The following is a 27,030-nucleotide window of genomic DNA, read 5'->3' as shown; positions in this document are numbered from 1 at the left end:
TTTTTACTATGACTAACACATTTACTGCTATGACTGCCATCACTTTCAGTATTTCTCACATCAGCTGCTATTTTCTGTACTTAGAACTTTGTTCAGACTAGTCATGCTAGAGCTAACCCCTGACTGAATTCAGTGTTTTCAGTTGGTGGACAGAGGTTTCTGTGTCCTAACTACTAATGGTAAGCTTTTCTGTTGGAATGTGTGACACTCACACACTCACTGGTTTGCTATGGATGGGTATACACACACACATACACATTAAAGGTTTGGGGAAACTCCTCATTAAACACATAACTGAGTACGGTCTAAGATACATCTAAAATAGTTGTTTTAGCCTCAAATAATGGCTTTATTTTCCTTTCAACTTCGCTTTAAGTCCATTATCATATATAATTTTGGTAATCTGCCTCTTGTCTGTTTTTGGCATTCGTACTCTGATTTGTTAATCCGTTATAGAACATGGGCAGTAAAGTCAGGGACTTGAGAGAGAAAAACAATTCATGTCAGAAGTTATGAAACAAGGAAAACAGAGAAAAGTTCCCAAATGAAAGAGAAACAGAGCAAGAACGAGAGAGAGAGGGAGAGAGAACAACAACTTCTTTCCTGTAAGTCACCTGACATTGGAGGCGTTACAGCAGTCGTGAATAAACATACCTCCCTCCCTCCCTTTCTTTCTCTTTGTCTCTGTTTTTCTGTATGGCTCTCTCACCCATGCTCAAGTCAAGTCACAAGCCCTCTCTTTGCAAGATGAAAAGTTTTGTGCAGAGCGACCTAACTTTTCTATTTATAGAGCTGTCGCTCGGAATTCTTCAGTCACTGGACAGAAAATAAAAAAGCGGTGTTATTTTGTTTGGGAAAAATGGCAACTCGGAAATGTCTTTTATTTAAAGATCATACTTTGCATTTTGTGTTTTGAAAAAGTAAAAAAAAAAGTGTCTGTATTACAAGAAATGGTCACCTTGCTCTTGGATCTCAACCTCGAGCTTACTCCTCTCAATGAAATGCAATTTTGAAAAAAAGCCTCAAAATATTTTAAGATCTGAATTTTTTATTTTTTATTTTTAAAGAAAAAGGAATAAAAAAGCAGAAATCGTTTCCTGAAACTGAGGTACTGCAGTTTGTACCAATGTGGCTTTTTTCTGCTGTGGATTAACGCTGACAGTACTGCGTGCTGTAGGCTGGTTAGATATTTACAGCAGTAATTGAGTCTAATTTAAGTAATTTAAGTCTACTGTAATAAACCATTGTAATAAAAATTAATTTTTACAATTTTTGGAATAACAGTAGAGCTTTATGGCACAGAGGTAAGAGATATATTAGACATGCCTATTAGCAGGAAACGTTTGATTGTTTTGGTGATGGAAATATGACGATAAGAAATATATTAAATATAGTCTGGTTGACCCTTCCATCACAACGCTCATAAAAACTGGAGGATTATCTTGATTTGCCAATAAAAATACCAATTTCCAGCCAAAACGTGGTATACAGTATAGAGAGTGCATACAGTAATAGAACATGACTAACTTGACTTTTAAGAATGGCAATATGAAGAGAAGGAAGAAATCAGACCGTTATGAGCAGATGTTTGCATTCACAGCAGTCTGAGGTGTGCGGATTTGATCTCACTGCATGACTAATGGGCGGGATGTGAAACCATCCGGTTGAAATAGCCTGAATTATCCAATCACAGCTGAACGAGAACAAATGTAAAAGTATAACGTGAAGAGTAACTTCTTCTAGATGGTGTCTCTGTTGCTCTAAATACTGTATATAAAAGATGGATGCATCTGTCTGCTGTCTGTGTTTTGGTCACTGCCGTGTTGAATTTTGGAGCAGGAGTGAAACGCTACGTCCAGATGAACAGAATCAACTTCTTCGGATTTCCTTAACTGGACCCTATCAAAATAGCTGCTTGCTAGCAGTGTTGGGCAAGTTACTTTGAAAAAGTAATTAATTATAGTTACTGCTTCAAAAATGTAACTGAGTTAGTAACTGAGTTACAATATTCTAAAAGTAATTAATTACTTGAAAAGTAACTATTGTGTTACTTAAAAACAAAAGTTTAACCCTCTGGGGTCCAGGGTATAATTGGCCATTTCTGACTACTTTTGATTTTCCCTCCACATTTCACCTTTAAAAACTATTTACTTTGCCTTGTTTGGCATCATTCTTTTCAGCACAACCTCACGTGTCTGAATTTACAGTTATGTTTTTATTTTGACACACTGTATTAACACAATTGATCTAAAATCAGACAGAAAACATAAAATCAGAGTAGAAAAAGTTAATTTTTTTACTGTAACAACCACAAACATGTTTAATGAATCATATTTCATAACTTTCATAACTTTAAATGCAGTTGCCAATTTTAAAATCCTATGCACAAGTTTTGCAAACAACAAAGTTATTTGCAGCCATATACCTTTTACCTTTTTTTTTAAATAACCATTTCAAACTATTTACACAACAACCAGCTGTTCAATAAGACGCCACACAAATTATTTCTGCTGCTCCAAAAAATTAATTTCTGTCCACTATAAAGGAGAACATCACAGCCTGATACCTGCAGGTCTGACAGCAGCAGGTGTATCACTGCGCCTGTTTCTACCTGGAGACAGCAGTCGCCTCATTGTTCTAACACACAACACAAAACTATCCACAACACTGCACACTAACTACACAAGAAAACATGCTAAACGTCACAAATCTCTCACATCTCAAAACTCGCTCTCTCTCTTTTTCTGCTGTCTCTCTCTCTCTCTCTCTCACCGTCACTCCTAAAACTTTCCCCTCTTCCTAAACAACCAAATGTCATGTTGCCATATCATTTTTGATTGGTCAACACGGTGCATTTTTCCACCAACACGAACGGGCTGCTTTTTGGTTGCTCATAAGCAAAACTCTGCATATATATTGTTTATCATGACTCTGGTTTTACGTGGCCTATCAACACAATTTAAAAACTGGTATATATCACCTTGTTGCTTTGTCATCTTGAAGTGGTCATGTGATTGGCTTACCACGACTACTTTATTCTTCCTCAGTCAAACAGCAGCACTCATGCGACTGTTTTGCCCCATTAGCTCCAGGTGTTGTGCCAAAAAGTGATCGTCTGCCAAAAAGTGATCGTCTGCCAGAAAGTGATCGTCTGCCAAAAAGTGATCGTCTGCCAGAAAGTGATTGCCGCTGTCGGGAGCGCACAGCTGCTTAAAGCTGTAGCACCCAGATTACTTACAGCTACTTCCGTGCAACTGATATAAGATGCGGTAAGCTGAACACAGCTTCAACCGTCTGTTTGTTGAAAAATAGTAACGCGACTGCGCCGATAACGGCGTTGTAATGATAGGAATAGTAATTAGATTACTCGTTAATTGTAACGCTGTTACTTGTAACGCCGTTATTCCCATCACTGCTTACTAGTATCCACCCATTTATGTACACACATTGGCAGAAACTCAAGGATCAGTATTTTGTCCTCAGATACTCTGATATGCATGATGGAGTAGCCAATGAATCAATCCATGAGTTTTGTAGTTTGTTTTTTTAATAATAGAATTCAAACCACAAGAATGAAGCATAAACTTATTGAATGAGGCGTTCTACACAGAACAATTCCAGCAAAATGCTCTAAGTCAGCGGTCCCCAAACCTTTTTGTGCCACGGACCAGTTTAATGTCAGACAATATTTTCACAGACCGGCCATTGAGGTGTCCCGGATAAATACAACAAAATAAAATAATTCGACCAAGACAAAAACTGTGGTATTTTGTAAATATAATAATAAACGCGAATTAACTTTGTAATTCTGTAACTTTATTAGCAGCGTCCTCCTGAAATGCAGCAACAACATTGAGAGTAAAGTCCTCCTCTCTGCCCCTTAATGCTCTCTGGTCGCTATGGTAACGTGTAAATATTTATTTCAATATATGACACACATATACAACACAGGAAAAGACCCAGGGAAACCGAGTTTACGATAAAAACCCTGAAAACCATAAATTTCACACCTGAGACTCTCGCGGCCCGGTACCAAATGACTCACGGACCGGTCCGTGGCCCGGGGGTTGGGGACCGCTGCTCTAAGTGACTTCTAAGTTCAGTGACTTTAATTAGTTACCACACAGCGATCAGCTATAGTTTCTTTTATTGCGACACCTGTCAAAGCACCATTGATGTGAGTGAGGAAACTATCCATTCAGACCAAATGGAGAAACTGAACCATCTCCTCTGGACTCCTCGTTGCCATCCTGATGCTGGTGGAAGGCTAAAATCCAGCCCGAGCTGGTTAGTTCTCCTGTTCGTCCTTTGCAGAGCTGAGAACTTTCCCCATCATTGCGTGTACTTTCATCCACTACCTGTTTAACTGCATTTTCAGAATGAACACCTTAATGAGTCACTATCCAGTCTCAAGGTATAAAGTGGTAATACTCAACGCTTGCTGGTTAGCTTTAATAGCCTTCTCATAATCGTTTACACAACATCATAGCTGTTAAGTCTTCACTTTCTCCTGATAATTTTTGTTAATTTCATTTGAATTGTTGAATTTTTCTTTTTTTAAAATTATTATTAAATGTTTTTACATATTTTAGCTCATCTTTATTTAAGCCTACGTAGTCTATTTTCATGAATGAAACTGATTTGGACTGCTTGGCCAACAGTGTAGCTATAAAACCTGACATCTCAGCTTTTGCAGTAAAACCAGTGGCAGCTGTGGTTTCTGAGTTACAGTATCTCAAGATAATTAATCCCGTAATCGTGAAATAAACTGTTTACCCGGGATCACCGCTTAATTGTCCAATTTAGTTTAGATAACAAACTTTATCCTAAGGATAAAGGGAAGAGCTCTTTAATGAAAGCAGCTTGTAAAGGTCATGGTGTACAGAAGCTTGTTGTCCCAAGATAAGCACACATTTATCATATTTAGACAACAGTTTTTTATTATGTAGCAACAGCGCAGTAATTCAAGTGCAGTCAAGTCATAGGCTTAAAAAGACTGAAAAGCCCCATTTGTCATCTCTGTGGATACGTAATGATATAATTGGGTCATGTCAACCATGAGATTGCAGTTTCAAGTCATGTGAGAGGCCTAAAGATTTGTGTTCTCTTTTGATGTGAGGGTTGCTCTGTGATTGAAGAACAGTAGGATGCAGTGCAACAAGTCCTAAAAGCCTGCTCGCACTCGTGTATTTTTTTCCTGCTGCACTCTTACAGCAGTACGGACTGGCTCCTAAATTTTCTACTCGGAGATTCAACATTTTATTAATGCTCTTCTGACTATGCCATTAATTGTAGATCTCATTAATGCTCATTTGGCTTGTGACAGCCTCCGTATAACATCGGCAGACATACCCGGCCATTGACTGTCACAGCAGCGTGCACAGATCACCAGCATTATAAGAAAAACCATCAGGGAGTTTAAGCGCCATGACTGCATTTTGGAAGCATATTCGACTAAAATGGAAGCACTGTAGGAGGCCGAGTCGCCTTGCTTACTTGTACTTCCCCTTTTGAAGTGCATGAGTCAAGGCACTTAACAAGTGTTTGAAGTCTCAATGTAATGAGAAGAAAAAAGATGATGAAGTGTGTGTGTGAGAGAGAGAAGGAGGAACAGGCTCTGTCCACCTTTGTGTGGGCAGTTATATCAGTTTAGACTGTATAGCACAAAATTGTGCCACTAACTGCGGATATATCACATCAAGGATAAAGGATTTTGTGTGTATGCACGTGACCGAGGTAACAGCTGTGTCTGGGCCAAAGAGGGGGCAATGGTGGACTCTGATAAAGAGACGGGGCAAAGAGACAATGAGAGAGAAGAGGAGGAGGTAGAGACAAAGAGGGAGAATGGGAAAGAAAGCAGATGGGTGTTTTTTGGTGTGGAGCCCTTCCCCTCCCTGCTCCCCCCACCCCAATGTTTTCTCCATGTTGGGCCTGTGTGCCACACCCATGTCTAATAGTGTTAATAATATTCTCTTCACACACCCACCCCAAATCTGTCAGCACACACGGATGTTTCTGCTGGTTTTACTCTTCTTCATTTTAAGACATAAACTTAAAGGGGAGAAGAATAACCAAAGATGATCAGCGGTGTAGTTTCCACTTGTGATAGAACGTAAACATTCTGTTGCACAATCCCTTTACAGTAAATCACAAGTACTTTGACATTAGATTAAGGTCCACTTGTGTGGGATGACAGAGTAATAATCCTTTACCATAACAAACAATGGGGACAAAGTATTTTAGCACTGTAATGTAGTTCACCACAAGCCATTTGCTTGCTCGATCAAGGGGCAATGGTACTGGTCTTTATATGAATTATATTTTATAGAAGATGTAATAATTACCATATAACTACATCTGGTTCATGCACTGGCTATTAAAGTTGGCATTGACCTGTGAAGGGCGAACCCAATGCAGAAGTGTCTTGAACCTACATTCTTTTTAATGACCAGCAGGGGGCGAATACCGTGGTTGCAAAAAACCCGCAGGTTTTGTAGAAGTCTCTGAGAAAACAGTCCTTTGCTCTCTTGCTATATGATCCCAGTAAAAAACGCCCTTTAAATGTTCAAGTCTTAATAAATTTTGATGGTCATCTTATTATAACAACACAAAAAAATTTGTTATCTAATTTGGTAACGACTTAGTGTATCAATCACAAGATTTGCGTTTATAGTCAGATCTCCTCTTGACTTCTAGTTTCAAAAAGTGAAGAGGGCGATGGTGGAAACACTCAGCTCAAGGCTTCACAGCAAAACGTAACAAACCAATGGTTGACCTCACAGTGCCCATCTCCATCTTTTATATACAGCCTATTAGTGGCGACAGATGACGCACTCAAAAACTATATCATTGTTGAGTTAATTATTAAGTCGCTGAATGAAAAAAGCACTGAAGATTTAGTATTTATTTATTTGTTTATTGAAGACCAATTAAAAATAACTCAAAATGACAGTTCGTTTGTAACCATCCAGCTGAATTCCATTCACAAGAATCGAAATTCTTATCCTTATTATCCTGATTCTTTTTCACCCACTCTGGAAGCTGACCCAAATATCAGTAGGCTGATAGTGACAGCGACTGATCGCATTTGTCTCTATGCAGGAAAACTTGTGTATAGAATATAATGCATTCAGAGGGTAATTTTAGAAACACAAATGCACAAATCTGACTGTTTCCACATTTGTAGCTGTGGCACATTCAGTAGAGCATCAGTTAAAGGTGTGAAGACAGGTGTTGTCTTCACAGTCTTCACTAGTTTGTGATGTACATTGGTGGAAATTGCTGGAGCCTATCCCAGCTTAAATAGGGTGAAAGGTGGGCTACATGCTGGATAGGTTGGCAGTCCATTACGGGATTAACACAGAGAGATAAACAACCAAACAATTTGATATATCAATATCAGAATTTTCCTCCCCCTTAAAATAAGCAAATGAAGTATCAGATGGACTCAGTATCAGTAGTAACAGCAATTGTAGCAGTAATAACTGGAAATGTACAGTAGGCTGTTGTTGTAATGGTTGTAGTAATACAAGTAGCAGAGGTGTTAAAGGGTTCAGCAGCCACAGCAATGTGCCTTTAACACAGCAACTAAACTCAAGACTGCTTGCCATGCAGGACCACATTTACTTCAGTGAATAAGTCACCAGCAGATGGTTGGAAGTTGCTGTGATACTTCCTGTATTACTAAGAAAAATACACACCTGAGGACATAATCAATACATTGTTCAGGTCAACGGCACTTATGATTAACAGACACACGAGTGTGAATCAACTGTTGTGCTCGGTGGCATTTTTCAGCTCATGTGTCTGTATGAATTTAGAGAGCCTGATGATATGAAAATGCACCTCGTGTTGTCCTGCTGAGTATAAATGGAACATGATGTTCGTGATCTAATTCTGGTGACTGCCATAATCCCTGTGTTACCACCCAAAGGTGCAACACAGTGATGGATGAAAGCGCGGTGATGGATGGATGCAGCTTCATGCGCTGGGTGTTGAGTTGGACCAGTGAACTCACCGTGAGTCAGGTTCACAGTTATAGTGGCACACACACACACGCACACACACACACGGACACACACAACCTGATATGTGATGAGTAAGTTATCTAGTTCCTGGTCTGACATGAGAACCTCGGAAAAAATGAAATAATTGAATGGCAGGAAAATATGTAGAATCGGAGAGACAAAAACAGAGGCACAGGAAGAAAATTAAGGTTAAGGCATCAGCAAAAACTTTTACTCAGTGAGGGAAATAAAAGAGCAAAGGAGAAATAAATAGATAAATGGAGGGAGGGAGGGATATTGTGGGTGCAGCTCTCTCCAGTTGGTGTTGCTATGGCCCTGCCCTCCCTGCTCACTGAGCCATTTCCTGTTTTTGACCTGAAATCTTTATTTAGAGCCATCCCTCCTCGCTGCTCTGCATTCATGAGTCAACTCAGAGTCCAGAGAGATGAACGCGCTACTAAAATCAGATCTCCATTCACCACAGAAACTACGTATGCACCCTGGCTAACCCACTGGTTATCTGTACAGCAGCCGGGGCTTCATTCGGGTCTGTTTGCATGATTAAGAAACAATAGGACACATCCTTGTTGCCAAAAATAACCATTTCTCTGTCTGATCTGTTGCTTCCACAAGTTCTTCAGTGCTGAATCATTGAACAAGTTCGTTTAAATAATACTATACTTTGTATGTCTCTCAGCACTTATCTAAGCATGAATTTAGACCCTGTTATGCCAGAATTATAAATGAAGCAAGTGGAACATTACATGGTGGAATCAATGGAAGTTGTGTAAAAAGTCGCAGAAGCAAAAGCATTTGATTGTGTATTGAACTGTGATGTCTTTGGAGTTGTGAGAGAAAAGAGACCCCAAAACCTTGGATTGTTGTTTGTCATTCACTCTTATGTCCTATAATCTGGTATACAGAAGAGAAAGAACTAGAAAGTTGATAGGAGTGAAATTTTAGAATTTGTGTCATGAAATTTTCATTGAATATCTGCTAATTACGAGCCAGAGCTTGTTATTGAGTGAAGAGATGTACGAGCCTGAGAAGAAAACGACACAAGACAGAGCTCAGGGAGCTTCTAGCAAATGAAGACTGTAAAGAAAAGACGAACATAGCTGCGGTGGCATCACAAATTGGTTTAAAGTCTTGATGTGCCATTTTAGGTATCAGATTCTTGTTTTCTTTTTCTCTTTTTCCAAACTAAACATAACCACATTTGGAAAACAGTGTGGAGCTGTTAGTATCAGCTGATACTATGATTGGCTGGCTAGCTTCGTTGGCAAAATGAGGGAGTAATTCAGTGTATAAGTGCAATTGCTTTTGCCAGTGTTAGCTGCTGTTAGCCTCTGTTAGCTGCAGTTAGTGATACATTTCTTAAAGTGGATCTTGCATTGTTGGACTCGGACATGTATATAACAAATAAACTCTTATACGATGCAATCAATCAAACAAAACTGCAGTTTTGAATATTAACTTGGATAATGTTTAGCCAGCATGTTGTCAACTGTCTAAAGACAGATGGGTCTCATGTCTAGTCTGCAGGTAGCGTTGCCTCTTTCATTTGTGTTTTTGCATCTTTGGTAACGGGGACGCCATCTCAGATGATAAAGCATATGTGTTTTATTTGCCTGAATGGTATGCGAGCACCTAAGAGATCTCATCTCCTCTGCCTTTGGCGTAATGCGTGCATGTAGTAGCCACGTATAATATGCGATTGGCAGAACAGCGATGTCCACTGCTATCAAGATAGCTTTACTAGATTATTTCTAGGTTTATGACAATTAATCAGTTTGCTGGAAAACATTGTTACAGACTCATCACTGAATACTTGTGAGTACAATATTATTTTTATTATTATTATTAAATAACCAAAAAATAACTTGATTGCCATTTCTTTTATTTCTCAGTTAGACTAACCTGTTTCATATAACATGTGGTTTAAAAAAAATCATTAAAAAAACCTGATAGCCAAAATGCCGAGCTTAAACTTACGGGACGGGACTTTACTAAACAATGAGTGACACTGTAATTTGTGTCCACCTATATTTACAGCCTCTTTGCTGCTTGTTAGAATTGAGCTGTAGCATAGCTTACATTGTCATCACCAAAGTTTCTAAACCAAATATCTTGAAAAGATGCACAGGTGACTTTTATTGTGTACTTCCTGGTGTGAGCAGTGTACCTTAAAGGTCTAATTCCTGTTTTTGCCACCTTTAAAACCACAGAAACTGACAGTTGGTATCTGGAAACACTGAGGTCCAGTAGATGGAAATACAACAAGTTGATTAAAGGTTGCCCTAGGAACATGCCGCCTGTCTTAAAAAAGTGTTATGAGGCTATATTAGGGCACAACTGGGCAGCGTGCAACAGAGGGCATCGGGGCCACAAACGGTCTGTGTGCCCATTTTGTGCCTCAGGATGCGCCGGTGAACTGGTGTTTTTGTCTGCACGGAGCAGACTGCCGGGTTTTGTTTGAGTTTACCGGACATCACCCTGTCATCTGCTGCAGAGTAGGATGGATGTCAGTAACCAGCTAAAAGGCACCGGCCGTGCACTCTTCATTTCCGTCACCACTGACTACTGTAGTATTAATCAAGGAATAAATGAATGAATTTCATCTTTTTAATGCATTCGACAATATGAAATAGCGAAAAAAATCTGAAACGAGTATAAAATTGCTTACATATAAGGAGCCTTGACAATGCATTAATTTCGTTTCTAATGTTATTAATGTTTAATTAACTAGTCTTACACTGAGTGGGAGAGAGAAGGCACAGCGTTAAGACATTGTGTGTGTTTGTGTGTGTGTGTGAGAGAGCGAGTGAGTGTGTGGGTGGAAGGGTGGGCGGGGCAAAGTTGACGATGCTGCCTTTCGGGGCAGCTGTTCGGTTTCAGCTTCTCTTGTGGCGTTCAAGTGTTCCTCGTAAATATATGAACCATGACAAAAATGGATTCTGGCATAACGGTAATTATGCAGTTGTTAAATTAAAGTGGCATCGGGAGTGTAACTGATGCTCAATGGAAAGCCACTTCCAGAAACTCAATTCCATCTAACAAGGAAAGGATGCGTATTTGTTAAGGGCTGTGTATTCTTACTACACATTTTGTCGATCCGTCAAAGTGAAACTTTTAAAAAGAAAATATATCAGCCCTCCTAAGTATCCGATAGTAGATTTTCATGTGTACCACATAACCCTAACAAACTCGTTTTTTTTCGGAAAATGACACTAAAGTGCGGGACATTAGCGCACGTGCTTTTCACCTCGCGAGCGGGTCCGGCAGCTCTTGAAGGCAGCAGCGTTCCTGTAAGCGGAGGCAGTTTTCTCCTCCTATCAGCGCCATTGTGTGACAGAGTCTCCGGGAGCTCGGACGGACTGGTTTTCTGTAGGCGACGGGACTGTTTAAATACCCTCCATGTTACTCTTTAAACACCCGGCGGACCTGGATGCGGTAAGACGTCGTTTCTCACATTTTAAAGAGCAAAGCAAAAAACACGCCGAACAAGTATGTTAAATTTCGGCGTGACTGTGTAATTTATTGGTAATGAATAATAGAAACGATGAGGGCTAGTGTTTCAGGGCTGCTGCGGGGTAGCTGAGTCTTGTTGAAAAAAGTTTCACTATTAATATTTGCAATTACCAGTTCGCTCTGTACTTCCACGGACCGTCGTTCTCTCTGTTATACAAACTCAGTCCAGCTGACAGAGTCGAGCCAGCAGCCGCCACTTCTGAGTTGGTCTGTCCGATAAACTTTTCAGTCCTCAAAATACACTGAAGGCTTTCACTGAAGAAAAACGTGAAATAAATAGACAGGTTATCTTTGACTACTGTTTATCTACAGTTAATTTGAACATTTGGCTGTAAAAAATGACACAAGTCGGTGTCAACACACTTACGTTTAATTGGCAATCAAACAAACATGTAAAGTCAACTTAGTAGAAGTGAGTTGACAACAACAAGACATAAAAGTCAGGTTTGATGATTGAGTATATTTCAATGGTATTTATTTTATAATGTGTTATTATATATATATATATATATATATATATATATATATATATATATATATATATATATATACACACAACACATACATATATGTATGTATATATATATGTGTGTGTGTATATGTATGTATATATATATATATATATATATATATATATATACACAACACATACATATATGTATGTATATATATATGTGTGTGTGTATATGTATATGTATATATATATATATATATATATATATATATATATACATATATATATATATATATATATATATGTATATATATATATATATATACAATATATATATATATATATATATGTATATATATATATATATATATATATATATATATATATATATATACACACAACACATACATATATGTATGTATATATATATGTGTGTGTGTATATGTATGTATATATATATATATATATATATATATATATATATATATATATATATATATATATATATATATATATTTATACATACATACATATACACACACACATATATATATACATACATATATGTATGTGTTGTGTGTATATATATATATATTTATATATATATATATACACACAACACATACATATATGTATGTATGTGTGTATATATATATAATTATATATATATATGTGTGTGTGTATATATATATATATATATATATATATATATATATATATATATATATATATATATATATATATATATATATATATATATATATGTGTGTGTGTGTGTGTGTGTGTGTATACACAACTGCCACTCTTCCACTTCCTCGTAATCCCGTCATACAAAACTTGGCTGCAGTTCGGCAACGTTCAGCAGAGGGCGCTGAGGAGCCAGTCCTCAATCTATTGTGTGAGCTACTTGAATAAATTATTTAAATAAAGTAATTAATTACATTGGCTTCTTAAGGAAAAGAACGCATTTTAATTTGGACAAAAAGACACTTAAGTCCTTTTGGCTTTCCTAATAGGAAGCTACTAGCGTTCTTCTATTCCATGCTGATTGATCCATAAAAGGATTTATGAAATGATAAACAATGGCTAGACATGTAGAACTGTAAAGAAATTGACCTATGTCTAAGCAGCAGTTGGTTGTGGTTGCTGGTTCGTGTCTTAAGTGAAAATCGTAGAGTGGCTCTTGGTACTGTGACATGCCTTAACACTCCCAGAAAGGCTTTTTGGTGAAATCAAAACCTGGAAACAAAACAAAGTTTCAGCTCCATAGGGCTTCCACTCATTCTGGACTATCTCGTGAGCCCCCCGCTACGATATCCTGCTATTGGCTACCTTTGTGAGACGTAGTGTTGGACACCAGTGAAGCAGTGAACTGTGTTTCTTAAACCTAAGTAAGTGTAGCTGTTGTGGTAAAGTTGAGGGGCCTCTAACTTTCATAAGAAGCGCCACAACACATACGAGAACTCCTCTAATGACAGCAACTCCTCACTTTTTGGTTGTGACCTGCAAGCTGTGCATCAGCCATGTCAGAGGTACTTACTTTGCGCTCACGAGTACCCACAACATAGACCTAGCATCAGACCACAGACAGTCAGCAGATGTGCTGCAGAGTTATACAACTGTAAATGAGCAGAAAACCACACAGGGGGAGAGAGGAAAGCCTAGTTTGTACTGAATGGGGAAGTCCTCAGGAGGTCTCCAAATTCCAGGTAGGGTCTAGAGTCCATTTAATATTTCCAAATTGTACTATTTGGTTTACTGGAGCATTTCCAGTTCTGGAAAAAACAATCCTGATTTTATTTTTGCACCCAGGCAGCTCGTTCAGCTCATGCTGCCATCTCCAGAACAAATGCATCAGCATCGAGCTGGGAGGAAAACATTAAAGCTCAGAGAGCCTGGATGTTGCAGAAGACATGACAGCTGCAGGCTTTTATTTTGAATCTGTAAGACCTGATAATAACAGAGTTTGATGCATGAGGGGTGGTTAATGTAGGTGAGCTGTATACCTTTAGCATGTGTGAGCGGTGCAGTAGCAAGGCTTGGTTTGTGCTGATGAGGATTATATTCAAGTAATACGGGTGCTGTCTGCAGTTGAAACGATGACACTCGCAGTACTGAAGCTGGTGCTGCTGTAACAAGGTGGGCACTGTGGTAAAAAGGCAGATTTTTGCCATGATGTGGCGCGTGCTGCAGTAATAAGGCGCATACTGCAGTAATAAGGTGGGTACTATTTCACACCCGATGACCAGACATGTCAACGCTGTAGATTTCTGCAGTTTCAGAGGCTTTGTCACTGGAAGTGTCAAGCTGTTTTCTCCCTCGGTGGCTCAGTGGAGAGAGTGGAGCGCTCAACAGCATGTAGACATGTCTGCTGACCTAAATCTGCTCTCTTCTTCTGCCTTTTATTTATAGACTTAAGTGTGCGTCTGTGTGTGTGTGTGTGTGTGTGAGAGAGAGAGAGAGACAGACAGACAGAGAGAGTCAGTTTGTGCATGAATATAAAAAATTACCAGAAATTTGAGAAACACACGCTCACTTTTTGTGCTTGTTCATTGTGTGCTACTGCATAGTTCTTTAGGAAGTGGAAAATGGTGAACTGTCCCTTTAACAGAAGTGAGCAAAGTTATGATGTTATATAAAAAAGGCACCTGACATGGCTGTCTTTTATGATTGACATAGGGTCCAGTGTACTGACTGGGGGGCCCTGAGTGGCAAAGCCCCTCTGAAATGTGTCATATCAGTTCAGCTATGTGCAGAAATTAGGGAAGGAAACAAGGAGGCTGGATCCCCTTTTTCTGGGAAAAACTGTGAATGCATGTTTTTTTAATTAATATAAAAAGTTTTGGCACCTGTTGAAGAAGTTTTGGTTTCCCATAAAAAGGAAAATCACCTGGATTGAGACACAAAACATGCTTTAAACGCTCCTGTGGATTTAAGCTTTAATATATTCTTAGTTGCTAGTTACACCTACATTAATAACAAGGTTTTATGTGCTATGTGTTCTATTTTTCACACCTCATATTATAATCTAATCCAAACTTCAACTAAATACTACCAGCTAGGTGTGTCTAATAAACAGGCTACTGAATATAGCTTTATCATGAGTCCAGGGGGAAGAAAGTGACTCTGTTGCTTTGTCCCTGAACTTCGGACTTCTTTTTCACTGTTCTTTTACCTTAACACTGCGAGTAATGTTGGTGGTCCGAACTAGAGCATGTGAAAATCTCTTAAGTAACTTTAGACTTTTCAAACACTGTGAATGTGTGACTTTGATTTATGTAGTCAAACATGAATCTGAAAAATGAATTCTGATGCATTTAAAGCCCAGAAATGAAGTATTTGCGGCATCAGCGAGGTCCTCAAGACTTTTTGTTTTAGCATCACTTCACAAAAAGGGTTAAAATGCAACCTGTGCTTGCCGTGCCAGTACTCTCTCACACACACATGCGCACACACACCGGTGCTTCTTTATTAATGGGATGTTGCATGTTGTCCAGTTGGAGCTGCAGTGTTTTGTAACCATGTCCGTCATTATGTAAGAGATCATAGTGAATTCCCTGTCTGATACCCAGCTGACCTCTGTCATGTGAGTGTTTATGATCACTATGAGACACACACACACACACACACACACACACACACACACACACACACACACACACACACACACACACACACACACACACACACACACAGATGGACATTGTTTCCAGCAGTATGATTGGCTTATTTATTTTGCTTTGGACGCTCTACTACCATCTGTCCTCCCTCCTTGTTGTTCCACAAAAGCACTCAGGAACATTTTTTTCCCAGGGATTTGAAAATAAAAGTGTTTTCCAGATTAAGGATGTCTTGTATAAATGGAATTTGTTGGGCCACAACTGACCTCTTATTCAAAATATTATGATAAAATTACACTGCACAATTGCACTTGAATTTGCTGGAGGTGAAATCACAAATGGAATGGCCTTCGCTTCTGTAATCAACCTTTTTTCACCTTCTCCACATCTTCTTTTTAAACCACATGTGCAAGGTGAACCTTGGCTTGCTTAATGAAAAGTCTTTTGGGGAATGACATACGTGTGTTTTCTTCTTTTATTAGAGGTCAATGAAAAAGAGAACATTTAAGGGAGAAGAAAAGGCAGCAAGGCGTTGATAAGGATTTTCAATGATTGTCGATGCTTATGAGTAATTGGGGCACGCCTCAGCGCATGTGTGCAAGCACTCAAATATGTCAGAAAACCAGTATTCTTACAGTAGTAGACAGAGCAGGAGCAGTATCAGCTGTAGTAGCTTGTATCGTCATAGTGTAATTGTATCTTAAGTTGTGTGTGGAAGTGTAGAAGCTGGTGAGTGTAGTCAGTCTGGTCAGGCCAGAACTACACCATCTCTTCCTCTGGGTTTTGTCTGGAATGTGTTTACTAGTTCTGCATTGTGTGTGTGTGTGTGTGTGTGTGTGTGTGTGTGTGTGTGTGTGTGTGTGAGTGTGAGTGTGAGTGAGAGAGGAAAAAAGAGGGAGACACAGAGGAGTGAGTTGGACAGCGTTGTCCTCATGTGCAGAGCTGGGTGCATTACAGTGAGGAAGAACGGGATGGCGCAGTCATGCCTGCAGACTGCTGTCGAACACGCGTCCAACTTTGACTGCTTTCTTGCTCGACCTGCAGGAGTGTAGTGGAGTGTTTGCACTTTGTGCATCTAGAGAACCTGAAATAGCCCGATGTGGAGGTGAGGGGGTGGGAGGGGTGGATGCGCAGCTGAGGCATGGAAACCAGCGTATCCGGTTACAGGATCATAATATCACTGCAGAGTCCATCCACTAGCACTGCACTACTGCACAACACACACTCACTACAGTCAGCTCTCGGAGTACCATGCACAGCCCGCACGTCTGTGCGTTTACAGGCTAACATGCACTTCCACACAGCAGAGCTCACCTCTGCATGTAAAAAAAGCTCTACATGGTCCTTTACTGTGATTTTGGGATTCGATTCACACCATGCTCTTTATTTGTTCATGCAAAGTCATCCCTTCTTATCGGTCATCTTTTCCTCTTCGCTTCATGTGATTGTTTTACTAGAAAGGCCACTTTTCTGAAAGCTTTGTCAGCTTTTAATGTAATCATATCTTTATCACACGCTTAGCTGCAAGCACCTATCAGATTGTAAATTTCACGTTAAGGTGCTATTTGATTGTAGCGTGGTTCTATCAGTTGCAGTAAATCCTTCCTTTATGAAGTAGACGAGCCCAAAGACATTCAGGGGGCCAGCCCAGTGTGTGGTTAGCTCTTGGTTTTGTATCAGGATATTTGGTGATATTTTACACTGCAGGCAACACCAAAGAAATGCTTCTTTTGACAAATGTTTTTCTCATGAATCTGATGACTCTGATAGGAGTAATTGTTTATGTATTGATTTGGATTTGTTTGGCATATTTTGCAAAGGCAAGGAGAAAAGGATTAAACGCAATAAATAAACAGTTTTTGTTTGCCTTACTTAGATATTGGACTTTGAGTAAAGTTTTGTCTACTTTGTATCGTCTGCCTCTGATATGATGATGGTTGTAACCTTTCACAGAGTATTGTTACTTCTGTAACTACTGATTTTGTTTTGCAACTCTGTATCAAATGTAATGTAGTGAGTACAAGGGGAAAATTAGTTCTATTTTTGACCTTCAGAACTGCAGCTTGTTGTATTTCTACTCAAAGCTTCTTTGCTTTGAAGGTCGGAATATACCTTTTACTATGTTTACCTCATGGGAAAAAGGTAGTTTTAATACCTTACTTTGCAAGACAGCTAACAGTGATTCACGTCGTCACAATGACCTTGAATAAAGATCGCGGCTCCATTTTAGAGCGTAGCACTCCTCCACGGCTATGCTTTATCACTTCGACTCATTTATGACCTGTTTTTCTTCCCCTCGTGCGGTCATATCTAGACATGGCTCATAGAGAGTAGGATGGTGCTGGGCCTGTGAACTTTGACAGCCGTCGGAACGGGGAGGTGGAGGGTGTGATGTAAATGCTGAAGGGCGGATGAAAAAGAACGACTGAGAAGAAGTAAAATTCCAGAAAGTGAGCGAAGAAGATGTGGAGTAGAAGGAAAGGGAAGAGGAGGATAATGAAGTGGAATGTAAGGGGTGGGGCACCTCTGGTATGTCAGCCCTGCACTCAGTGTGTGCGAATGTGTGTGTGTGTGTGTGTGTGTGTGAGCCTAAACACCCCACCATGACTCAGTGAGTCAGACATGCGCAGCTGCTTCAGCTCTCAATCACACACCCGCAAAATGCTTTGAAACTATCTCTGTTGCTCTCTCTTTGATTCTCTGTTTCTGTCTCTCTCTGACACTCTCTGATTCGCCATTTCCCTGGAAGATCCACAAGCAGCTGCAGTGGGTGGAGAGGCTGCTTTTTTAAATTAACACACACACACAAATGTTAAAAATCAGTCATTCATTTTTGAATGAACTCCCAACAATTTCTTTACTGCAGTAAAGAAACACATAGTTTAAAAAAAATGTGTTGATTTTTCAAACTATTTCTTTGTGGATTAGTGTTGACACACAAAGGCTGTTTAGAAAAGATTGATGGAGCTTCTGGGACTGAAAGGTGAAGACAATGCTGTGGTGCATTAATCCTGCATTCTTTCTATTGGCCAGCAGGGGGCAACTCCTCTGGTTTCAAAGAGTTTTGTTGAATAAGTCTATGGAAAACTGGCCCAACTAACACTCAGTCATCACGGTTTCAAAAAAATGGCAACACTGAAAATGCTCAAGTTGAGACACCACAAACTAGCGGATGAAATCTTAGAGGTCCTCTCTCTATCAGCACAGAGCAAGCAAGGCTTAGCCTAACATCTTGAGGATAATTATAATTTAACAAAAAACAGACAGAGTTTAAGAGACTACTTGAAAACACCTGATGCACATCATGAAGCTAATGAAGCATCTGCCCAAACTCAGACTGCTGAAAAGTGTGCCATGCAGATAGATAGAGCAAGCTTTTCCTCCAAGGCTGGCTATCTCTGGACTCTCTCTCACCTGGGGCTGAAGCAGTGGAGTGCTTAGTGGTCTCTCTTTCATCTGATGATGGCTGTCTAAACTATAGCAACCAGCCCAGCCTTTAATCCAGTGTGTCCTCCACAGCTCACCGGATTTTTAAATAGCAATGTTATTTTTCGTAACATGATCAAGAAAAGTCCTCATTTAATTTTTTTGTGAACAGCTTTTGTTTTTGTTTTATTATCAAGGTCACTATGACATATATAACAAAGAAGTCTAACATTAAAACAAAAGTAAAAATGTAGTTTGTTTTCTTTGCTGTTTTTCAGATTTTTGTCCACATATATGATATACAAACTATAATTTAATAATAAAGACAATCCTACAGTTTTCAGTTGTCTTGCTTTTGAGGGGAACAGCTTGATGAGAATAAGTGAATAAGCCAGGACTAGTTCATACAAAATAAAATGTTAATACTTCTGATTCTCCACACTTGAAGAGCTGGCTGTCACAAGAATGGAGGAGATGTGATATCGTTTATAGGTGGAGAAATTCATAGTTTTCATACGTGCACTCAAAAAAACTTGAATCAACATGAAACAATTAGGGAAAGGATTTTTTAATGTGATTAAATTGCTGTATTTTCGTTTTATACAATTCTGTTATTCCAACTTAAAGCATTTGAGTTGGACCAACTTAGTTAATTAATGATGAATCAACTTATTTACTGCAGTTGAGTCCAATTTAATAAAGCTTTGTAATGTGCATCTTTTTTTCCCTCCAGTTGAATGGATTTATAACAAATTTCACACAGCAGTCACTCCATACTAAAAAAAGAAGTAGGGAAGTTATGATTTCAAGGCTTGATACAGAATTTTCTTTATGTTTTTGTCCTTGGTGGGTGCATAGCTGCAATTATTTAAAACCAGATATATATGAAAATGTTCGTCGTCAGACTAAGACTTTTAACAGGTTAAACCACAATAAATAGCCACAATAAATAGCAATAGCATGTAGCCTAACATCCTGTAACAACAGCGAAATGTTACCAACAACCTGTGTATGTTCACCCAACAGTCTGAACCAACAGATCTGTAAGGTCTCAATAATGATGCAACTGGGGGTTCAGTGCCTGGCCCTAAAGCAACCGAGCAGCAGTGATTTGCTAGAGGGAGGAGAAAATGTTGCTCATTTCCCTCCCACCGTACCAGAGCAGTCTCACCTCCTCTTCTACTTCCTCTTCTCACTTTTTCCCCTCCTCCTCCTTGTCTTCCTCCTCTTCCTTCCTGCTCCGCCCCCATCCCCCCTCCCTCCCCTTCTCCACCAACACCACCACCTATCCCCCCCACACCCCCCACCTTCCCTCCAGTTCTTTGTCATCTCTTTGGGTGAATTCCCAGCTGACTCTGTTTGTCATGGCAACCAACCAGTCGTGGTGACTGGGCCTGCAGCTCCTGCTTCCTGTGTGTGTGTGTGTGTGTGTGTGTGTGTGTGTGTGTGTGTGTGTGTGTGTGTGTGTGTGTGTGTGTGTGTGAGGAATGAAGAGACGCATGCGCAGTGTGTATGTGTGTAGACAGCGGCTGGCTGCTTGAGCCTGTCAGCCTGGATTAAAGTCAAACATACTGCAGCAATGCCTTTCTTTCTTTCTTTCTTTCTTTCTTTCTTTCTTTCTTTCTTTCTTTCTTTCTTTCTTTCTTTCTTTCTTTCTTTCTTTCTTTCTTTCTTTCTTTCTTTCTTTCTTTCTTTCTTTTTTGCAGCACAGAAACAATTCAGTAGATACATGTATCTCTTAAAGCTAATATGTTTATTCAGGGAATTTCGTGCAATAATCTCTCTCAGCCGTTTTTCTCCTACTGTCCCCCCACCACGTCCTACTTAGTAACTCGGTGTGCTATTCTAATGTGGCACGAGGAGGGAGAGTGGAGGGGGTGGGCTTTAAATCTGGCCTCTGATCCTGTGGTACAGCAGGGAGCGCTGCTATTACATAACTTGTGTGTGTGTGTGTGTGTGTGTGTGTGTGTGTGTGTGTGTGTGTGTGTGTGTGTGTGTGTGTGTGTGTGTGTGTGTGTGTGTGTGTGTGTGTGCTGGGCCTTAGTGTGCAGTGGTGAGGCTCCCAATGCAGCTGCTTATGGTTTCAATATATGTGTTTTTTTTAAATCCCCTGTCACAGTAAGCTCGTTGCGTTTAAGCAGCTTCTTGAATCACGCCAGTTAAGCTGCTATGCTTCAGTCTGAAAACTTCACTGTGGAGTATGTCAGTGTTTTAGTGAGATGAAGTTGGGTTTGATGATCATTTTATACTGTAATTCAGTTGGGATGCTGGATTTTGCTCACCATAAGAATATATCCCTCAATTGCAAGATGAGAATTTTCTTTTCTTTTCTTTTTTTTAGAATATCAGAGTTGTTTTGAGGTGTATTGTGGGGAACAAACCAGAACATGACTCTACTTACAGAGCAGGGAAACGTCCACTAGTGAGAGGAAGTAACTAGGACTGTGAAAAACTAGCTATTTATTAAGGAGTGATAGTTTATTAATGACTTTTTTTTTAAAAAGAAAAAGAAAAAGTTGAATAGTCACAAAAGTTCAATAACCTGAAAAGAGAATTGACACTTGTGTCTGGTCAGTGTAATCAGTGATTGTTGAGTAGGCCAAACCACAGTTGCTTATAAAGTGGACCTATTATGCTTTCCCTGTTTTTCGGTCATGTTTGCTTTCACAGTGCTGGATCATCACATTAAAATGGGCAAAGTCTAAACTCTAAACAGACATTTTTTTCTACTCTCAGTTTTGTGTGATGTCAGTAACATCCAGCGATAAGACAGCTAAACCCTAATGTTAGCAAAGCTATATGCGTCTTCAATAATCTCTCCTCTGTCTCTGCTTATTTGTTTTTCAGATATATGTTCGGTAAAGGTGCGAAGCGAAAGCTGGACGAGGATGAAGAGGGGCTGGAAGGCAAAACGCTGGAGGCGCCGGTGGCGGGAGGGGGGCTAGGCGTCACTCCAGAAGGTCTTTCGAAGGTGTCGTACACCTTGCAGCGGCAGACCATCTTTAACATCTCTCTGATGAAGCTGTACAGCCAACGGCCGCTGGGAGAACCCAGCCTGGAGCGCCGCGTCCTCATCAACAACATGCTCCGCCGCATCCAGGACGAACTCAAGCAAGAGGGCTCCCTGCGGCCACTTCTCCTTCCGCCCTCACCGCCACCCGACGACCCCATGGACGAAGGCTTCCGTGAGGCGCCGCCATCTTTCGGCGTTCTGTCAGCGGCAACGAGCACACAGGTATCCCAGCCTTCTGCACTGCTGATGCCAGCGATTGCTCCTCCGCCTTCACCCCACCCAATGGTGCCTCCCAACTGCCAGGTATCCCAGGCCTGCCCCAGCCGTCTGGAGGCCTGTCCTGCCCCTTTGGAGGCCTGCCTCACTCCTGCCTCTTTACTGGAGGAGGATGGTGGAGATTCAGCCTTTTGCGCGGTATCTCCACCCACCCCTCCGCTGTCACCACCCCCAGTGCAGCCTCCCATTTCAGCACCTCTGAGCCAGGCCCCCTCTGTCCCTGTGCCTGTCTTTTCCTCCTCTCTGAGTGACATGGAGTTGGGTCCTCCTACAGCCATAACAAGGACAGCAGCAGCTAATACTACGACCATGACTACCTCCCCAGCTCCCACACCAACCACCCAACCCCTCCCACCTACACCCACCGGCTCACCCAGAGACTGCAGGACTACGGGTGCTAAACCAGAGGCAGCTGCCGTTTTCCTAGTGGAAGGCCGCTGTGCTGAGCTCCGGCCAATGGACACTCTTCCTGCAGTGCCCCCAGGTGGCCTGGTAGACGTTTCCTCCTCTCCTTCTTGTCCCCCGTCCTCTTCCTCGCCCTCGCCCTTTCTCTCAGACTTGGCGTTGGATGATGTCCTGTTCGCCGACATTGACACATCCATGTATGACTTTGACCCTTGCACGACAGCAGGGGGAGCAGGGGGTGGGACAGCAAGCACCGGCGGCCTCGCCAAAGTGTCGCCAGTGGTGACGGCGGACGACCTACTCAAATCATTGGGGGCACCGTACAGCGGCCCTGCCCCCCAGGTTTCAGCCAATCAGCCTTTCAAAATTGATCTGACAGAATTGGACCACATCATGGAGGTGTTGGTGGGCTCCTGACTCAAGGATGCCCCCCCCATGAGAAACAGTTTAATCAGACTGGAATGAAAACGTGGGATCGATTTTTTTTCCTGGTTGTTGTTTTTACATTTTTTTTTTTTTAAACTCTCTTCAAAAGTCGGTAATTGTAAACATCGATGGTGATGTCAGTTAGTACTACTATGACAACTACTACTACTACTACACAACACTGTGCATGCACTGTCCTCGCCTTTCCAAATATGGAAAAGAAGTAACCGGGAAACAAACACATATAATTGTATTTCTATACTTGTGAGGACCTCCTTTGACTTCCTTCATTCCCGAAACCTAATCCTCTTTGTAATCTTTAACTTTAATCTAAGCCTTAACCCTAAGGAGTAACTGTAAATAGAAGCAATGAAATTGTCCTTGTTGTGGACAACTCTATCTACCCTTGTGGGGACACTTACTCCTCACAGGTAAAGAAATACAAGCATAAACATGAGACACACACACACACACTGTAATTATGGCTTTTAGCAGATGAGTGCCTTTCAAAATGACCACTTATTCAATTCCTGTTTTAACAGTATTTTTTTTTTCGTTTTAACAGCCTAGAGAGGTCACTCCTTAATGTTTTTTGTTTAATTTATTGTATTGAAACTATCGTTAAGTAAGGTAATTTCTCATGATCAAATAGTAATTATTTAATCTCTATCTTATTACAGATGCTATGTTTTATTTGTAAAGCAAGCATAAAAAGGAATATGTAGTTTTACCAGTGTGCTAGATGACATATTAGCTTGGCTATACGATTACAGTTTGGGAGTGGCTCTGCGACGCCTCGCCGATGTCTTGGTAAACTCTTTTTTGTACTTCTCCTTATCAGCAAGCACATATAACTGTGCTGGATGCTGTTTTACATGAGTTCGGTCATAGGAGCTGGTTATCATGATTCACTTGCAGCAGAATTCAAATGAGCTACACCCACAGGGGAAAGCTCGGCGTGTTTACATTGGAAGCAACAGCAGAAGCAGCAGCAGCAGCACCGACTCATGGCTCCCAGTCGGATGTAGATGATGTGAAAAGTGCAGCCTAAGCAGAGGCTTAGGGCTCACTACACGCATGTTAAATTTAGCTGCGCAGGCCTGAAAACAAAACAGCTGTTACCCCATTGCAGGGAAATTCACTGTGGTACCACTGCAACTCTTGGAATTACACAAGAAAAATGTGGGCGGTTAGTAGGACTATTATTTTTTGGGTGAGGTTTAGTTCCCTCTGATTTAGCAACACAGGTGACTGGCAAATTGTAGCAGGACATACAGTATTAAACACACCCTGAGTATGTTTACTTGTGCTTAGAATAGAAGCCCTAAAGTGCAAAATCTCATGGTTCTGCAGGACAATTTTGAGATTGCCTCAAAAAGCTCACGGGCCAGGAGGTCTAAATCTGACTCGTAAATAATAAGAATGCGGGTGAAGTAGGAAACCCAAACCACAGTGTTAACCTGATACTGCAACCATGCAAAGTGTTGTTTCAAAACACTTCCAACCCCCACCCAGCAGAGGTCACCAGTGAATATTTATGGCACTAAAACACAAAACTGGCAGTTAAGTGATTCTGAGTAACAGTTGTCTGTGGGTTTATCACTGCAAGGTACATATTACACAGAATCATCTAGTGAAAGTATAGAAGGGGCACCAGAGAGCACAGCTTTAATGTTAGTCACCATTGTAGCTGCTGTGTGCTGTATTTTCTCATCATACAGCATCTGTCAGAAGAAGCGTTTCTGGACACTGCAATGATCCAGAGGGCCGGGGAATGCCACCGGTGGCTATTTTGATTATGGAAGCGTTTTTCAGCAAGTCACCGTAAGAACCCCTGAACCCTCGTGTGTTTGCCAGCACAGCTTTGCGGTGGTCTCGCGGTATCGTTCGAGAACATTGTGTTCCAGTGGAAGATCATCAGCTTCCCAGGGTACATTTGACTTCAACTAGCTTGTAAAAGAATGGCATTTTAAACCGAAGCAGAGTGTGAGCCGAGCACATGGCAGCACCAACTAATACCATTTCTAGATGACCGTATCTTGTTGCTTTCACCATATTTAAATTTTGGAGTGCTTGTTTTTCTTTCCTTTTTTTAAATTGTCAATGAAGTTATTTATTCGTATGGATTTTCCCCCTTTTTTTGTAAATATATTTATTTTTTATGTGAACATTTGGATTGTAAATGTGTGTACAGAATGTGTGGTAGGAATGTACTTCAAAAAGGAATGTATCCGAGTGTGGAACTATGGGGTGGAAGCCATTTTTTTTATATACATAGGTAATTATATTATCTTGTTTATGTTTGTTTTGTTGCATTGTTATTGTTTTTTGTTTTTTTGATTTCTGGGGTGGCGGCCACAACTTTTTACATCTTTTGTACTCTCTTGTTCATCACTTTCCAGTTGAAGGCGAAGAGTTCATGCAGCAATACTCAAAAAGCCCATCTCAAACCTTCAGATGTCAAGTCTCCAAAGCCTGTCAGATGCTCTGATGCCAAAAGTAATGTACATAGTATGAACAACATTCAAGGTTCTGAGTCTTTTTCGATCAGTGTTTGTCACCGAATCGGTTTAAGCGCTGTCCGAGCGTGCGGCAATTTCTAACCGCAGATAAGGACTGACCACAGTCGAGGCTGAGTCCCTCTGCAAAGGCTGTATTTTACACAGACCTCAGAGCTGTGCCTTTTTCTATGCAATAGAACACAAACACACAGAGAGAAACTATCAGCTGATCACTGTATTGGGATCCAAATGTGGACTGTAGATAATATATACATATATATGTATATGTATATATATATATATATATATGTGTGTATGTGTGTGTGTGTGTGTGTGTGTGTGTGTATATATATGTATATATATACACACACATATATATATACATAATAAATGAAATAAAAGTACAGCTGTCTATGAATTTGAAACAGTCTTACTTTTGTAGTTTTATATTTATATATATATGTATGTATGTATATATATATATAAATATATATAAATATACATATACAATAAACTGTAAAAAGAGCAGGTGTCTGTTGTGTCTCCTTGTCTTTGTTTTTTTGACGTGTACATGATTGAACATGAGTCACTGTCAAAGGTGGAGTGATGACAAGCAGAAGTGGAATACAACTAATAAACTGGTTCTTGGCTTAGTTAAAAAAGATGAGGGAAATTTTACCACAAGTTCAACTTATGTGTGTAATAAGACTCACATGATGAGAGGGTTATGCACAGTGCCTGTGAAGAAGATGGCCATGAGGTGTAACCGAAAGCTCTGGAAACAAACTTTAAAAAATTAATTAAATTGCAAATCAAATGTATTTATATGGCACCAAATCACTGTCACCTCAAGGCACTTTATATTGTAAGGTAAATACCCTACAATAACACTGAGGAAAAATATCAACAATCAGATGACCCCTATGAGCAAGAACTTGACAACAGTGGGAAGGAGAAAACCCCGTTTAACAGGAAGAAACCTCAGGCAGAACCAGGCTCAGGGAGAGGCAGCTGTCTGCCATGACCGCTTGACCAGAAAGAGTTCCAGAATTGACGACTTCCACTCGTTTTCTTGAATTTCTTCAATAACCAGGTCTCTTGAGGCTGTTGAGTATCCTTGCTATTAAAATTGTTGAAGATCTGAACAATCTGGGTACACTAAACACTACAAGAGGTAGTTGCCTCATCCAGAAGCACAACACCGCCTTACAATGACCATAAAGGTTATGGATAAGTATAATAATAATAATGACTAAAATAGTAAACCTTTACTGCTTTTGGTCAGGTTTGGGCCTCGGTGCCTCCCAAAAGGACCAGCTCTTTCTTGCTTGTCCTTGGGTGACAGCTCAGCAATCTCCAAGAGGAAGCTAAG

At 40.3% G+C, this 27,030-nt stretch overlaps 1 protein-coding gene across 2 annotated transcripts in view; it reads left to right on the top strand.

The window, feature by feature from the left end:
• sertad2b (SERTA domain containing 2b) overlaps positions 1–23,268 on the top strand; it is a 39,941-nt gene extending 16,673 nt beyond the window's left edge. The window contains exons 1-2 of one of the 2 annotated variants that reach the window (XM_026189949.2): positions 11,323–11,459; positions 21,885–23,268. In XM_026189949.2, the coding sequence (XP_026045734.2) occupies positions 11,455–11,459; positions 21,885–23,148 (1,269 nt within the window). In that variant the 5' untranslated portion in view covers positions 11,323–11,454 and the 3' untranslated portion in view covers positions 23,149–23,268. Of the gene's footprint in view, positions 1–11,322; positions 11,460–21,884 lie in introns of those variants that run through there. The other variant, XM_026189950.2, reaches the window with a different exon arrangement.
• The last annotated feature ends 3,762 nt before the right edge of the window (positions 23,269–27,030 follow it).

The sequence above is a fragment of the Astatotilapia calliptera genome, chromosome 13 (genome assembly GCF_964374335.1).
Source record: "Astatotilapia calliptera chromosome 13, fAstCal68.1, whole genome shotgun sequence".
Taxonomy (NCBI): Eukaryota; Metazoa; Chordata; class Actinopteri; order Cichliformes; family Cichlidae; genus Astatotilapia; species Astatotilapia calliptera.
This window is presented reverse-complemented; position numbering and strand designations above follow the sequence as displayed.